Source organism: Betta splendens, chromosome 5, assembly GCF_900634795.4.
Source record: "Betta splendens chromosome 5, fBetSpl5.4, whole genome shotgun sequence".
NCBI classification, from domain to species: Eukaryota; Metazoa; Chordata; class Actinopteri; order Anabantiformes; family Osphronemidae; genus Betta; species Betta splendens.
Window position 1 is genome coordinate 10,609,078 of NC_040885.2, and position 17,028 is coordinate 10,626,105.

Consider the following 17,028-nt stretch of genomic DNA (forward strand, 5'->3'; position numbering starts at 1 on the left):
CAACAGTGTTTTTCAGTCTGGGAGGATGAACCACTCTTCACTCCTTCAGCTCGTCTCTTTTTCATTCATGCCACGCTGACTGTGTCAGGCGCTGGCCATTGAGCGCAGACTGCGGTTGCATGTCTTGGTCAAGGACATCTCTGTGTTTGCACAGAAGGACTCAGGCATCAAACTGGAGAACAGATGAATAGATGCCGTGCGATACCTTGAGACACAGCCCTAAAAGAAAGTGAAGTTCAGAATACTTTGAATTTTAATGTGATCGCCTTAGATCCTTGGACACTCGATTCATTTCCTAGTTAAAATGTAAGATGGTGTCAGTGTAATTTGGACTGAGACTGGGTGAATGTAAAATTGGAGCTGACTAAAATTTATCAGAATCAGTTTACACCATCTGTTAAACACCAAACAGCCGCTGCATAAAAATTACCAGTGCAAATATCATCATCTGCTGATATGGGATAAAATCCACCAAAACTGTGCTAGATGCTGTGGGAAACCAGGACTATGCGTGGTTTCACACTGCCACCCTGTGTCCACAGTGCCACATCTTAGCCAGTACAACGTGTGGAGGTGGTGGATTAAAGTTACAAAACATTATAACAGTCAGATCGAAGATGCTTCATGTACTGCAAGAACTGGGATATGTAGTGTAGAAGCACATATGTCTCACAAGGATCCATTAACTAAACCGTTGCTTCTGGACATAAAGCTCATAAGTAAATATAATTCCGACCAGACAAATTTTGAACGATTTTAATTATCATTTCACCTTTAGGCGTCACTAGCGTGAATTAGAAATAAGATTTAGGAGCCATTTTAGTGATAATTTCATGTAAGTATAACTATATGTGAATATAAATATAAATAATATGAACTTTTAGTAAGTGAGTCAATATCATGTTGGTTTCACCCAAAGAGCTGCCAAATGACAAGTCTGTACCTGACACACATTTTTTGTTAAAGAATGAAAGGTTTCGACCTGATCCATCACTTCTTGTCAGTCTAATGTCCAATTATCTAACTGTAAATAAACGGTCCTGCTGACGGTAACGTGTGTTTTGCCGGGACCGGTTCAAGACCGCGATCGAATGATCACTATGGTTAAGGTGCGCGATTCATACTATACTTACGGTAACAGTGTGGCGGTGTCGTGCCTTACGCGGGAGCGCGCACCGCCTCGTTACGGCGTTTAGCTCGGTTTGTGTGGGACCACAGCTGCTTATTTCGGTTTCAAACTGCCATAAGTTGTAAATATTGTCCGCTACACATTTTCTAGTGGTCGTAATGATGACACTTCTTTTACATTTTGTATAAACGACCGAATAATGATCGTAATTATCTTTAACTCTATGACGCTAGGACTCCAATCTACGACCCAATATTGTAGCAACATGTTTGTTGAAACTGAAACTTATTTTGCCATTTTTGATATCTGCATGAGACCAGTTAAACCAGTAAGATGCTTTCATGTTGCCAAAACATGATTATTGTAGCTTTTGATCAGAATTTTAATTCTGCCTTTTTTCAAATACATTGAGCTCTGCTTTGTTATATTTCCAGATACAGAAAACAGCAATTCTCACGTCACATTGAAACATTTTTATTTCAGCTAAAACACTCAAAGTCCTTCACACAAAAACAACTTGGATGTGGATGTTTGTTGTTTGTTTATAAAATCTACACAACTGACAAAAGATGGAAACTACAGCATGAGAATGTTTCATTGTCTGACTACAAACTTGTGACTGCGTCACCATCATTCAAACCACTGGATGACTGACGATTAGTTCTGTTCTTTCTGCAACAACACAGATAGAAACAAACTTGGTTCACAGCCCCTTTTCTGAGGAAGATGTACAGGAACAAGTCAGCAACAGGATTTAGTCTAAGGAAAAAGTCAGCAACTACATCCAACTTATCATCACTATAATCTACAAAGAAAGAAATGATAAGAGGCAGGAACAGCAGTGTGTAAATCAGCAGCACCAGAACCAGAAGTCCAACTATTCTCCACTTTTCCTCAGCACAAACACTGATGGAGGCAGACAAAGCTCTAAAGGTCTGAACCAGGAAGAACACGAGCAGAGGAAGCGGGAGGAGGAGGAGGACGGCAGTAATATTAAAAAGCAATTTAAACTGCTTTTTCGAATACATTATTATGAAAAAGACTAAAAAAACAGAGGAAGAGTCCAGACCACAGCGCAGAGCAGCAGGCACATCTTGACTGTTCGTTTGGTTCGGTACCACAGCGGCCAGACGATGAGCAAATACCTGGAACACAGAGACACAGCAGACGATGGTCACCACCATCATCTAGTGATGAAATGATGGACACACGTTCTACATGTACAGAAGTTACCTTTCCAGAGCGATGCACAGCATGAAGCCCACACTGGCCAACATACCGATATAGTACACGATATAACTAATTAAGGAGGCAATTCCATCTCCTGTCAGCAAAAGGATCATGCCACAGAGCTGAATGATGTCAGACACCAGGAGGTTGATGACGAAGATCGGAGCAACGTTGTCTTTCTTCACCTGCAGATTTAATGTTGTTTATGTTGCATTAACTGGACTTTTATTTCAGACGTGGCTTAGTTTTATTATCAGTCAGTTCTAACTTGTTCAGGATGAAGAAAACAGCACCAGCTCAGACTTAAGGGTCTTTAACAGTGAACTGAGCAACTGTCAACATGAGGAAGTAAATGACGTAACAGACGAACCAGAGAGGAAACAGCATAGATGGCGACGGGCGTCAGGACGAGGCCGACGATGACGATGGACAGTCTTGAAACCCATAGTATTCTATAATAAAGCTCATCTTCTGTTTCATTATCAACCTCATGGATGCTTTTGTCGTCAGTGTCCATCAATGTGTAGTTAATGTTGCTCAGATTCATTCTTCACAAAGAAACTGAAAAAGAACAGAGTTTAATATAGTGTCAGTAAAGTTCTAGTAGAACGGTTCATTTGTCCAGTAAGTGAAGCCTGAACATGATCCAATGTCTCACACACAGTTCCAGTAACTCAGGTTTCTGCTTTACTGAGAGACGAGGAGGGAACGGAACCAGACTCCTCCTGCTGATGAGCTGCTGATGGACCGACACCTGCTGCAGGATCAAACCCGGTCAGACTCTGAACACAGATGTGAAGCGGGAACGTTACCTTGGAACGACGCAGGACGAGCAGTGATGAAGTGTCAGGCTGCTGCTTTATGATGTCTGTGTGACACCAGAGTCACGATTTGAATGTTCTTCATGTGTGAGTATCTCACAATTCAACCACTGCAAACAAAGATAACGTGTCAAGTAGCATTAAAGATCTTTTTAAAAAAATGATGTTTGTGCAAGACTCTATCCTCCTCACACATCACTTCATCAGTCACGACATGTGGCACTTTATCAGACATGCATAGTTATGGTTTAGACAGATAAACTTCAGTAAATATCTGCTCACATTCAGCCAAAACGTCGCTGATGCTGCAGTTGGAGCCAAACCAAAGTGAAGCAGCGTCTCTGAGCCTCTGCAGGTTGGTTCCAGGTTCCTTTTCCATCCATCACTCTCACACACACAAAGAACCATGTCTGGTTCTTTGCCAGAACCAGACCCACAGTGTTTAGGTCTGAGTCCCACTTTAATCTATAACCTCCAAATGGACCCTGAAATGACTGGAAACTGACAAAAGTAGTAATAAAATCAGAAATCAGACAAGCTTTATTGCCAGTTCATGTAGAGGACACTTTACAGAACTAGGAATTTGTCTTGGTGTTAGCAGGTGGTGCATCACAACATAAAGAAGTACAGACATGACCTAAGTTGCAGAGTGCACATGATGGATAGATTAAGTTAAAATGGACGTATGTACAGACTTACAGACTATGTAGAGTGAAGTGGGTGTGCATGTGGTGCAGACAGGGTGACCTGTAAAGTGGCAGCGACTGCCCTTAAGTTTGTGTGGGGGTACAGTTCATCAGACTGACTGCAGTGGGGAGGAAGCTGTTTTTGTAGCGTGAGGTCCTAGTTCTGATGGACCGGAGCCTGTTGCCAGAGGGGAGGGGCTGGAAGTGACCATGTCCTGGATGAGAGGGGTGGACTACAGTCCTGGCTGCCCGTCTCTGGGTCCTGGACAGACCGGAGGTGGCAGCGAACCAGACTGTGATGGAGGATGTGAGGATGGATTCAATCCTGACGTTCACTGTCATCACCGCTGTCTTCAGAGCATTGAGCTCTAGCTTCTTAGCACAATGACAGCAGACTGACTGTCTCAGTCCTGTTGGCTGACTCACCTCTGTCAGAGATGAGGATCTAGTGCTGATGGTCCGGGAATCAGAGACAAGCTTCCCCAGCCTCACATACTGCTGTCTGTGAGGGAGGAAGTCTTCAGTCATTTCTTAAATTTACTTTTGTTTGCTTAGGACATTAGTCCTATTATCATCTCCATTGTTTACTAGAGTGAGTCTCTCCTCACTTCTGAGTAATCGCAACACTGTTACCGTAACTATCACACAAATCGCGCACCTCAAATATTGCGGCGGCTCATTTGGCCACTAAAAAGCTTTGCACAGAAGGACTCAGGCATCAAACTGGACAACAATGAATAGATGCTGTGCGATACCTTGAGACACAGCCATAAAAGAAAGTGTAGTTTAAAATTCTTTGAATTTTGATGTGATCACCTTAGGTCTTTGGACACTCGAGTCATTTCCCAGTTGAAATCCAGTGCGCTGGTGCGAGTCCTGCTGCAGCACGCTTCGTTCGTTCTGTTTCCAAACCGCTTATTCCCTAATGCGGGGTCACGGGGGTGCTGGAGCCTAACCCAGCTGGCTATGGGCGCTACTGGGTCGCCAGTCCATCGCAGGGCAACACATAGACAGACAACCATTCACACACACACTCACACCTACTCACACCTACACCTGCAATGGAGAGAGTCCAATCAACCTAATGCCCATCTTTGGACTGTGGGAGGAAGGCGGAGAACCAGGAGAGAATCAATGCAGCTACTTTCAGGTGTTTTAAATGTTTCCATAACTTTAAGCTATTCTTTATCTCTTCTGTTTTTTACATTTTGTACATTTTTTTGTTAAATTACTATTTTTGCTTTTGAATGGGTAATCGTGACTGGTTAATGTGACTGTTTTACAGTTTAGCTATTAAGCACACACACCTCCTCCAAATCCTTTCAAAATAAAAGCCCTACTCCAGATCTTTAGCTAAAATAGCAATATTTCTGCATTCAGCTGGTGTATTGTGACTAGTTAATGAGACTATTTTAATGTTTAGAAATTACATGCGCAGGTGTCCTCAATATACTTTCAAAATAAAAACACCAATCTAACTTTTTAGCCTAAATGTCACTTTTCTGCATTGGACTAGTTAATTAAGACTAGTTAATGTTACTATTTTTACTGTTCAGCAATTACCTGCACACACTTCCTTCAAAACTTCAACTTTCAATTTAAATTCAACTACTTGTTCTGCAGCAAATTTCAGCTGTATTAAATATTTCCAAAACGTTAAGCAACTCATTCAGCTTTTGAAATCAAAACTATTTAATTACAATGTTTAGCCATTTTGATACATTTGGCTACTGTATATTTCAACAAATTAAGCAAAACTTTACACATTTCCTCGATTTTCAGCAGTTCTTTAATTTCAGCAAATCTTTTCAAGTTTCCTCCATTTGAAATTCAAGTACTTCAGCTTCTTCTGCAAATATTCAGCACTGTTTAATCAATTCCCAATTCCCTTTAGATACATTCATCTATGCTTGACATGCTTGAACTATTTTCATCTGTTTTGAACGTTTCAGCTACTTTCAGCAATTCTTCAGGAATACATTCAGCATGGAAGCATTCACTGTGCATTTTCTTATGGAAATGCTTTATCTAGTCAGTCTTAGTATTTAAGGTGCATCCTCTTTGATCACGTTGTTCGAGAAAGTTTTTTGGTCGTTTTTTTCGTTTGGATTTATATTTTCCCTCATGCGTAAAGCTGGTGCGCAAGAGCAGACCCGGCGCCTCGCAATCTTTGTTCACACCTGAGAACAGCTCATCTCACAGCTCAAGATCTCAAGTTCGGCAGCAAAATACTTGACTCCGCCAGAAACGTCAAGCTTCCCCGACCAAATGAGGAGGAAAACGAGGGGATGCAGAGGAGGCAAAAAAGTTTGTGGAGGAAATAAAGACCGAAGAAAGACGCTGCGCAAAGAGAAGGTTAGAAGATTTAAGCCGTGTCTCCTTTCGTTGATTATGGCCAACGTGAGGTCACTGGATAATAAATGGACGAACTGACAGCTCTATTGAGAGAGGAGAATATTTTTACATTTTTACTGAATGCAGTTTGATGTGTTTTACAGAGACCTGGCTGCATGACGGCATCCCAGACTCCAGCGTTAACATTGACAGGTTCAGCGCCGTGCGCTTTGACAGAGACCGGTGGTGAACAGGAAGAAGGAAGTTTTTATTAACAATAAGTGGTGCCATCCTGGACATTCACCCAGTGTGTGAGCTGTTCCATCAGAGGTGAGAAAACACTCGACCTGATGTACGCTAATGTTAAGATGCCCACTCTTCCACTGCCCCCCCTCTGGGAAAGTCAGATCACAATTTGATTCATCTGCCACAACACACACCTCAGGTTCAAAGGTGGACAGATGAGGACCGCGTTGCTCTGCAGAGCTGCTTTAAAGACAGAGGAGCACCTTCAGCCAGAGGCTGATCAGTATCAGGTGCTGCACAGAACGCCACCAGAGATCATTCCTACTGGCGGTCATCAGTCTGTACAACTCCTCCTCTGTCTGTAAGGGTTGATCTTCAATAACATGTATAATAAAACGTAAGCTAGTAATTAGATGTGAGTGTAGATGTGTTAGCATTCTTATTTCCCCCATCCTTCTTGTGTGTACCTCCATCTGTGACAGTGAGAAAAATAAACGTGTGAAAAAGAATTTCCATCTGGGATTAATAAAGTTTTGTTTGAATCTTGAATATTAACAGACAGTGGTGCGGTGGGTAGCACTTCACCTCACAGCTACATGGGTCACTCTAATTTGCCTGTAGTTGAGTGTCTGTGAATGGTTGTTTGTCTACAGTAAGTGTTGCCCTGCGATGGACTGGCGACCTGTCTATGGGGTGCCAAATGTAAAAGTAGCACCTATAACTAGTTTTCTCACATTTAACTAAATGACACAACATGTTTTCTCACATTTAGTTAAATGTGCAAAAGTCTAAACATTTGGCACCCCATACCTGTCCAGGGTGCACCCTGCCTCTCGCCCAAAGACAGCTGGGATAGGCTTTTAAACGACCATAACTTGTAAATATTGTCTGCTACACATTTTCTAGTGGTCGTAGTGATGCCACTTCTTTTAGATTTTGTGTAAATGACCGAAATAATGATCGTAATTCTTCTCTTTAACTCTATGACGCTAGGACTCCGACCCACGACCCAATATTGCAGCAACATGTTTGTTCCTTCACACCTTGTGTCTGATTGAAACTGCACAAGTGACCATCGATTTATTTTGCCACTTTTAATATCTGCATGAGACCAGTTAAACCAGTGAGATGCTTCCCTGTTGCCAAAACGTGATTATTGGAGCCAAAAGCTTTTGATCAGAAGCTTAATTCTGTTTTTTTTCTAAACACATTGAGCTCTGCTTTATTATTTTTCCAAGTACAGAAAACAGCAATTCTCACGTCACATTAAAACACTCAAAGTCCTTCACACAAACACAACTTTTATTTTTATGTGGATGTTTGTTGTTTGTTTACAAAATCTACACAACTGACAAAACATGAAAACTACAGCATGAGAATGTTTCATTGTCTGACTACAAACTTGTGACTGCGTCACCATCATTCAAACCACTGGATGACTGACGATTAGTTCTGTTCTTTCTGCAACAACACAGACAGAACCAAACCTGGTTTACAGCCCCTTTTCTGAGGAAGATGTACAGGAACAAGTCAGCAACAGGATTGAGTTCAATTAAAATCTTACCAGCTAAAGGCAACTCATAACCACTATATTGTACCAAGTAAGAAATGATGCGAGGCAGGAACAGCAGTGTGTAAATCAGCAGCACCAGAACCAGAAGTCCAACTATTCTCCGCTTTTCCTCAGCACGAACACTGATGGAGGCAGACAAAGCTCTAAGGGTCCCAACCAGGAAGAACACGAGCAGAGGAAGCGGGAGGAGAAAGAGGACTCCAGTAATATTACGAGACAATTTAAAATGCTGATCTGAGTCCATTAATATAAAAAAGAGGAAGTAAAACAGAGGAAGAGTCCAGACCACAGCACAGAGCAACAGGGACATCTTGACTGTTCGTCTGGTTCGGTACCACAGCGGCCAGACGATGAGCAAATACCTGGAACACAGAGACACAGCAGACGATGGTCACCACCATCATCTAGTGATGGAATGATGGACACACGTTCTACATGTACAGAAGTTACCTTTCCAGAGCGATGCACAGCATGAAGCCCACACTGGCCACTAGACCGATAACGTACGTGATTTCACCAGTAAAATAGGCATTTGCATCTCCTGTCAGCCAAAGCATCATGGCACAGAGCTGAATGATGTCAGACACCAGGAGGTTGACGACGAAGATCGGAGCAACGTTGCCTTTCTTCACCTGCAGATTTAATGTTGTTTATGTTGCATTAACTGGACGTTTATTTCAGACTTGTCTTAGTTTTATTATCAGTCAGTTCTAACTTGTTCAGGATAAAGAAAACAGCACCAGCTCAGACTTAAGGGTCTTTAACAGTGAACTGAGCAACTGTCAACATGAGCAAGTAAATGACGTAACAGACGAACCAGAGAGGAAACAGCATAGATGGCGACGGGCGTCAGGACGAGGCCGACGATGGCGATCGACCATGTTGAAACTTCTAGTATTCCATAATAATAATAAGGCTCAAATTCTGTTTCACTATCAACCTCATGGATGCTTTTGTTGTCAGTGTCCATCAATGTCCACCATGTGTCGTTAACGTTGCTCAGATTCATTCTTCACAGAGACACTGAAAAAGAACAGAGTTTAATACAGTGTCAGTAAAGTTCTAGTAGAACGGTTCATTTGTCCAGTAAGTGAAGCCTGAACCTGAACATGATCCAATGTCTCACACACAATTCCAGTAACTCAGGTTTCTGCTCTACTGAGAGACGAGGAGGGAACGGAACCAGACTCCTCCTGGACTCAACTAGAACTAATGGATGTGCTGAACATCCTGAAGTCACAACGACACTTTGTCCTTTGGCTCAAACACACACTCAATACCCAGGAAATGTAAGATGTGGACCTGCAGAGCAAACGGAGCTGAGATGAGGTCAGAACCCACAGTGATCATGACACAGAACCAGGGAACTGACCCCTGGAGGCTTCAAGCTCACAGTCAACGCTACCGACTGAAGCTGGAGCCGGATCAGCGGCTCAGACCCAACGTGGAGCTGCTGATGGACCGACACCTGCTGCAGGATCAAACCCGGTCAGACTCTGAACACAGATGTGAAGCGGGAACGTTACCTTGGAACGACGCAGGACGAGCAGTGATGAAGTGTCAGGCTGCTGCTTTATGATGTCTGTGTGACACCAGAGTCACGATTTGAATGTTCTTCATGTGTGAGTATCTCACAATTTAACCACTGCAAACAAAGATAACGTGTCAAGTGGCATTAAAGATCTTTTTAAAAAAATGATGTTTGTGCAAGACTCTGGCCTCCTCACACATCGCTTCATCAGTCACGACATGTGGCACTTTATCAGACGTGCATGGTTACGGTTTAGACAGATAAACTTCAGTAAATGTCTGCTCACATTCAGCCAAAACGTCGCTGATGCTGCAGTTGGAGCCAAACCAAAGTGAAGCAGCGTCTCTGAGCCTCTGCAGGTTGGTTCCAGGTTCCTTTTTCATTCATCAATCTAGAACCATGTCTGGTTCTTTGCCAGAACCAGTTCTACAGTGTTTGGGTCTGAGTCCCACTTTAACCTGTAACCTCCAAATGGACCGTGAAACTGGAAACTGACAAAAGTAGTAATAAAATTCAGAAATCAGAAATGCTTTATTGCCAGGTCCTGTAGAGGACACTTTACAGAACTAGGAATTTGTCTTGATGTTAGCAGGGGCACTTTACTTTTTGCATCACACCTTCGTGGCACTGATCTCCCCAGCTGATTTTTAGTTTGTTGATGTGCACGATCAACATCCATGTTTTTGATTTGCTTTCCCCATTATTTTCATTTGGACGGTGTGATCGGGGACGATAGTCCTGAGGACTAGGGTTGCTCAGCCTCCAAACCTTTACAGACATTCAGAGCTGGGAGGACTGCTCACCCGTCTGGATCGCCTCTGACGAGATCCACCCATCCATCCATTTTCCAAGCCGCTGATTCCCATTTGGTCACGGGTGTGCTGGCTATGGCAGGGTGACCTGGACGGGTCACCAGTCCATCGCAGGGCAACACAGAGACATACAACCATTCACACACACACTCACACCTACAGGCAATGGAGAAACCTGTGGGAGAAAGCCGGAGAACTCCCGGAACCGAACCCAGAACATTCTCACTGTGAGGCAACGATGCTCCGGGAATCAAACCCAGAAGGTGCTGTCCCCTCTGCCAACAAACTCAAATTCAAGCTCAAATCTTAACGTGGCAGGGTGAGCAGGGTGAGCTCCATCTGCCGTCCTAGGAGACGTGCTCTGCCACAAACACTGGTTGAAGCAACAGGAGAGGCTTTAGACGTGATTGGCTCAATAGAGCTGCATGCGAGGATCCAGGAAACGTGTGTCATAGAAGAACAACTGTCCCTGCTAAGTCAGGCTCCACCCACTCGGGCGCTCACATCAAACTGATGGTTGGGGAAGGAGGAGGGTGACGGTTCCTTTTCACGTGACGTAGAAGACGGTACCGCAAACACACACACACACACACACACACACACACACACACACACACACACACACACACACACACACACACACACACACACACACACACACACACACAATGATGAAACGCGCTTACATCTGCTACACGCTCAACTGATCCAAATCTTTGCTCAACTGATCCAAATTCATGCTTATCTGCTTATCGCAATGAAGAATCACTTTTTGCTCAAAACATCCCACAGAGTGATTTTAAAATGATGACAAACAGCTAAATGACAACTGCTGCATGACTTTGCAGTCTGATGGGTTTAAACAATTTCAATTTGCAACAAATTTAGTAATAAAATCCTCCATGTCTCAAAGGATTTGTGCACACTGTAGGTGTCGGGCTTTGGCAGATGTCGGACCCACATGCACAGGGCGGACAACAGGAGACACGTATTGTTAGCGTAGAATGCTCAGTCTTTATTCCACAATAGTTAGTACAGACGGTCCAGGTCATACACAGAAAAATCTCGAATGGTAAGTACAGGAGGAACAGGCTCAATCGGGTCCAGGGACAGACAGGAGTTCGATAACAGTTCGACATGGCAAAGGTACCAGGTAAGGAGCAGGCTTTCTCAGGGTCAGACAATCAGCGTTCAAGGCAAAGGTACAGGCAGAAGTCAGGAACAGAAACACAATCTCAAGCTAAGTAGACAATCAACGGTATGCTGGAATGTGGTGGATATCACGCAACAATCTGGCAAAGATATGAGGTGAGTGCCAGAGCCTTTATACCTTGATTGATTACATGATAGAAACCGGCTGCGGGGTCATGTGACCAGGAGCGACCCCGGAACAAAAACACAAAGACAGGAAGCCAACAAAATAAAGCAGGAAATACAAAACGGCCCCAGGAACCATAACAGTAGGTTTGTCTGAACAGACTATAGAAAAACAAAACCAGACTATAGAAGAAAAGAATAAAACAGACTATAGAAGAAACCATTATTTCCCATGTGACTTTCCTCCATATACTGTATAAGGTTAGAAAAGGCTTTGTTTATATTTTTTAGTACAGACATTTGGATTTGTCGTGTTTCTTGGGTGTTAATTTAACCAGATGGTTGTTTTACTATTACCCTGCAGACTACTAAATTCACCGTTAGCCTCATTTTACGGGGGTAATTCTGTCCGGGAAGTCAATGCTCCGAACAGTGGAGATCGTTGCTGCCTCTTTAGTTTTTAGCAGCACGCACCGCGGCTCCGTTATCTACTAAATATACTCACTTATTCCTTATGGCCCTGCGTCAAATATGGCAGCCCAGAACAGTCGAAACAAATAGGAAGCACGGACTTTCAATACAGCAAAACATGACAAAACATTAGCTCAACCAAATGGATTTTACGGTGCTCTTGAGTCATTGTTGATTTAGCAATACACTACCGAAAACTAGAGACAAACTGGATCAGCCCCATTTTCTTATATCGATACAAAATATGTCGAAGAGAAAAGACGTGTCTGCCATACTTGAAAGCTGTAACCAGTAGAGAATGGAATTACGCTCCGTTATATTCTGCTATTTGTACTCTGACATAAACGCCAGCAGTAAAAGGATTCAGCGGCTTGGAAAATGGATGGATGGATGCCAAGTCTGTACCTGACCAGTGACGTGCGGTCAAGGCCTCACCTCAACTGACAAAATAACATAATATGAATACATAATAACAAAAAATAGGAATCAATATCTGTCCACTGATCTGTCAAGTAAAGTCAAGTAAAGTCTGATTTGCAGTCCTGTGTAAATTAAAAGTACGAGTGTGTTTGGTCCTGTGGTATTTTTAAAGTAAAAGGTATGTTTTAAGTGAGTAAAATGAGTTAAAGCCAGTATCACTTGTTTGGTCCCCTCTGTTCCTCTGTTATAATAAAAGTAATTGTGTTTGCCCATAGTGAACATAAAGATACTCATTCAAGTCAGAAATAGGCTTCTTGTCAAAAGATATTGGCATAAATCACATTTTGGCAACGTGGAAACAACTTCTTAATGGTTGTACTGGTCTCATACAGTTAAAGACAGCGGTCAAGTGAGCTGGATGCTCATTAAACCTGTAATTATAACCAAGAAGAGTTTGATAAAGATACAAATTAGGCAGAAATAAGCTTCTTCAAACGATCAAACGATATTGGCTGTAATCACTTTTTGGCAACGTAAACACAGCATCTTACTGGTTTAAGTGGTCTCAGACAGGTGTGGAAAGTGATAAGATGTACTGGATGCTCATTAAATCTATTATTATAATCCAGCAGAGCTCCATGAACTTAAAATAAGGGAGAAAGAAGCTTTCAGTTAACAGATATTGGCTTTATTCACTTTGTGGCAACATAAAACCAGCATGCTACTGGTTCTACTGGTCTTGGTGTATTACATCTGTAAATATAACAAAGCAGAGCTCAGTGTATTTTTAATAAGACATAATTAAGCTTCTGACCAAAAGCTTTGGCTCCAATAATCACGTTTTGGCAACATGAAAGCATCTTACTGCTTTAACTGGTCCCATACATGAAGTTAAAAGTGGTGAAACAACTCGGTGGTCACTCGTGCAGTTTTAATCAGACACAAAGTGTGAAGAACAAACATGTTGCAGCAATATAGGGTCGTAGATCTGAGTCCTAGCGTCATGTCATAGAGTTAAACAGTCACAATCGACGATCGCTGTAAAGAGAATTACGATGATTATTTCCGTCGTTTACACGAAATCTAAAAGACGTGGCGTCACTACGTCCACTAGAAGACGTGTAGCGGATAATATTTACAAGTTATGGCCGTTTGAAACCGAAATAAGCAGCTGTAGTCCGCACAAACCGAGCTAAACGCCTTAACGAGGCACTGCGGTCAAGTGAGCCGTCGTTCGTTCATCCGTCGTTCAGCCAGCCGCGCTTCAGAAACGTCTTGCGCCCGTATTACGCGCTTTACAGCAGAGCACAAAACACGCTCGTCGCGACTTCCTCTTTTCATAGCGACACGTCTGGTCTGTTCAAAATATTGAAAAATACGAAACAAAATATCGCATATATAGAAAAACTGTCGCCTAATAAAGATCTGTATACTTTTACTGTAAAATTAAGCATTTATTGGTATTTAAAACTACCATGTCATACTGTGAAACTTTTATAATTAATAACTTAACTTTGGTGCATAGTTCCAGGCTCAGACCACTTTCCCCTTGTTCTACTAGAGGTGTACTATCACCCCACAAAGATTTGTGTATTTTTACTGTATAGTTTTGGATTTATTAGTATTCAAAACTACCATGTCATATTGTAATACAGTAAACTTTGATCATTAATAACTTGACTTTGGTGCATAGTTCCAGGCTCAGACCACTTTCCCCTTGTTCTACTAGAGGTGTACTATCACCACCCAAAGATTTGTGTATTTTTACTGTATAGTTTTGGATTTAGCAGTACTTGAAAGTACTGTCATACTGTAATACAGTCAACTTTGATAATCAATAACTTGACTTTGGTGCATAGTTCCAGGCTCAGACCACTTTCCCTTTGTTCTACTAGCAGTGTACTATCACCACACAAAGATTCGTGTATTTCTACTGTATAGTTTTGGATTTATTAGTATTCAAAACTACCAGTTCATACTGTAACTGTATGGGCCATATAGTCAACTTTAATGATCAATAACTTGACTTTGGTGCATAGTTCCAGGCCCAGACCACTTTCCCTTTGTTCTACTAGAAGTGTACTATCACCACCCAAAGATTTGTGTATTTTTACTGTATAGTTTTGGATTTATTAGTATTCAAAACTACCATGTCATACTGTAATACAGTAAACTTTGATAATTAATAACTTGACTTTGGTGCATAGTTCCAGGCTCAGACCACTTTCCCTTTGTTCTACTAGCAGTGTACTATCACCACACAAAGATTCGTGTATTTCTACTGTATAGTTTTGGATTTATTAGTATTCAAAACTACCAGTTCATACTGTAACTGTATGGGCCATATAGTCAACTTTAATGATCAATAACTTGACTTTGGTGCATAGTTCCAGGCCCAGACCACTTTCCCTTTGTTCTACCTGAAGTGTACTATCACCACCCAAAGATTTGTGTATTTTTACTGTATAGTTTAGGATTTATTAGTATTCAAAACTACCAGTTCATACTGTAACTGTATGGGCCATATAGTCAACTTTAATGATCAATAACTTGACTTTGGTGCATAGTTCCAGGCCCAGACCACTTTCCCTTTGTTCTACTAGAAGTGTACTATCACCACCCAAAGATTTGTGTATTTTTACTGTATAGTTTAGGATTTATTAGTATTCAAAACTACCATGTCATACTGTAATACAGTAAACTTTGATAATTAATAACTTGACTTTGGTGCATAGTTCCAGGCCCAGACCACTTTCTCCTTGTTCTACTAGATGTGTACTATCACCACACAAAAATTCATGTATTTTTACTGTATAGTTTAGGATTTAGCAGTACTTGAAAGTACTATGTCATACTGTAATACAGTCAACTTTGATGATCAATAACTTGACTTTGGTGGATCTACTAGAGATGTACTATCACCCCACAAAGATCTGTGTACTTTTACTGTATAGTTTAGGATTTTAGTAGTACCAAGGTATGCTGAAATATGGCCCTTACAGTCAAGCATAAAACCAATAAGTACTGCACTACAAACAGTGTAGTGTGTAACTTTCTTTTTTATTGTTTTAAGTCTGTATTGTGAAGAGAGAATAATTGCATTAAATCTAATCCTGAAGATTTGGTTATATACATTTTGTATTTACATTTTAGTGTTCAAAACTAGATATTACAATGTGTAAGAACAGAGACGGCAATAACTTTGATAAAACAAACTCCAGACATGGGAAATGGTTTAATGAGAACCAATAACGATTTCAGTATCCATCCATTTTCAACCGCTTTTTCTTGGGGCGGGTCGCGGGGGCAACAGTCTAAGCAAACTCCAAACTTCCCTCTCTCCGGACACTTCCTCCAGTTCAGCCCAGCCCAGGACCTGTTTGCCTTGGGAGACCCTACCAGGGGCATTTAGCCCCCGACAACATAGCTCCCGGGGTCATTCAGGCACACAAACTCCTCCACCACGTTAATGTATGTTTCACACATAAATATTCAGTTTTTGACTGTTCAATGACTTTATATTAAACATTTAGTTTCAATATTAAAAGTCACACTTTGGAGTCCTAACAGATGGTAATAAAAGGATTTAATGTGTGTGTGCTTAGCCTCACTCACAGTTTTTTATATGAAAAGTGACATAATCTGGGCCTGGCATTATGCACTAAAGTCAAGTTATTCATCATCATAGTTTAATATAAGGCCCATAGAGTATTACAGTATGACCTGGAAGTTTTGAATACTAATAAATCCTAAACTATACAGTAAAAATACACGAATCTTTGTGTGGTAATAGTACACTTCTAGTAGAACAAAGGGAAAGTGGTCTGGGCCTGGAACTATGCACCAAAGTCTAGTTATTAACGATTAAAGTTGACTGTACTACAGTATGACATGGTAGTTTTGAATACTAATAAATCCTAAACTATACAGTAAAAATACACAAATCTTTGTGGGGTAATAGTACACTTCTAGTAGAACAAAGGGAAAGTGGTCTGAGCCTGGAACTATGCACCAAAGTCAAGTTATTAATTATCAAAGTTTACTGTATTACAGTATGACATGGTAGTTTTGAATACTAATAAATCCAAAACTATACAGTAAAAATACACAAATCTTTGTGGGGTGATAGTACACCTCTAGTAGAACAAGGGGAAAGTGGTCTGAGCCTGGAACTATGCACCAAAGTCAAGTTATTAATTATAAAAGTTTCACAGTATGACATGGTAGTTTTAAATACTAATAAATGCTTAATTTTACAGTAAAAGTACACAGATCTTTATTAGGCGACAGTTTTTCTATATATGCAATATTTTGTTTCGTATTTTTCCATATTTTGAACAAACCAGACGTGTCGCTATGAAAAGAGGAAGTCGCGACGAGCGTGTTTTGTGCTCTGCTGTAAAGCGCGTAATACGGGCGCAAGACGTTTCTGAAGCGCGGCTGGCTGAACGACGGATG

The 17,028-nt window shown here is 41.5% G+C and overlaps 2 protein-coding genes across 3 annotated transcripts; both read right to left on the reverse strand.

Moving 5' to 3' along the window:
* Positions 1-1,597: 1,597 nt before the first annotated feature.
* On the reverse strand, positions 1,598-3,297 carry LOC114855779 (mas-related G-protein coupled receptor member X1-like). 2 transcript variants are annotated; one of them, XM_055509327.1, is made up of 4 exons: positions 3,172-3,297; positions 2,730-2,920; positions 2,363-2,544; positions 1,598-2,274 (listed from the first exon to the last, which is right to left on the reverse strand). In XM_055509327.1, exons 2-4 carry the CDS (start codon positions 2,904-2,906, stop codon positions 2,172-2,174), a joined length of 462 nt encoding a protein of 153 aa, XP_055365302.1. In that variant the 5' UTR covers positions 2,907-2,920; positions 3,172-3,297; the 3' UTR covers positions 1,598-2,171. The 2 variants fall into 2 exon arrangements, with proteins under 2 accessions (XP_055365302.1, XP_029007065.1); XM_029151232.3 differs by having other exon boundaries at positions 2,730-3,297.
* Positions 3,298-7,672: 4,375 nt separating this feature from the next.
* On the reverse strand, positions 7,673-9,973 carry LOC129604183 (ovarian cancer G-protein coupled receptor 1-like). Its single transcript, XM_055509278.1, has 4 exons — positions 9,546-9,973; positions 8,837-9,042; positions 8,470-8,651; positions 7,673-8,381 (listed from the first exon to the last, which is right to left on the reverse strand). Exons 2-4 carry the CDS (start codon positions 9,026-9,028, stop codon positions 7,841-7,843), a joined length of 915 nt encoding a protein of 304 aa, XP_055365253.1. The 5' UTR covers positions 9,029-9,042; positions 9,546-9,973; the 3' UTR covers positions 7,673-7,840.
* Between the last annotated feature and the right edge of the window lie 7,055 nt (positions 9,974-17,028).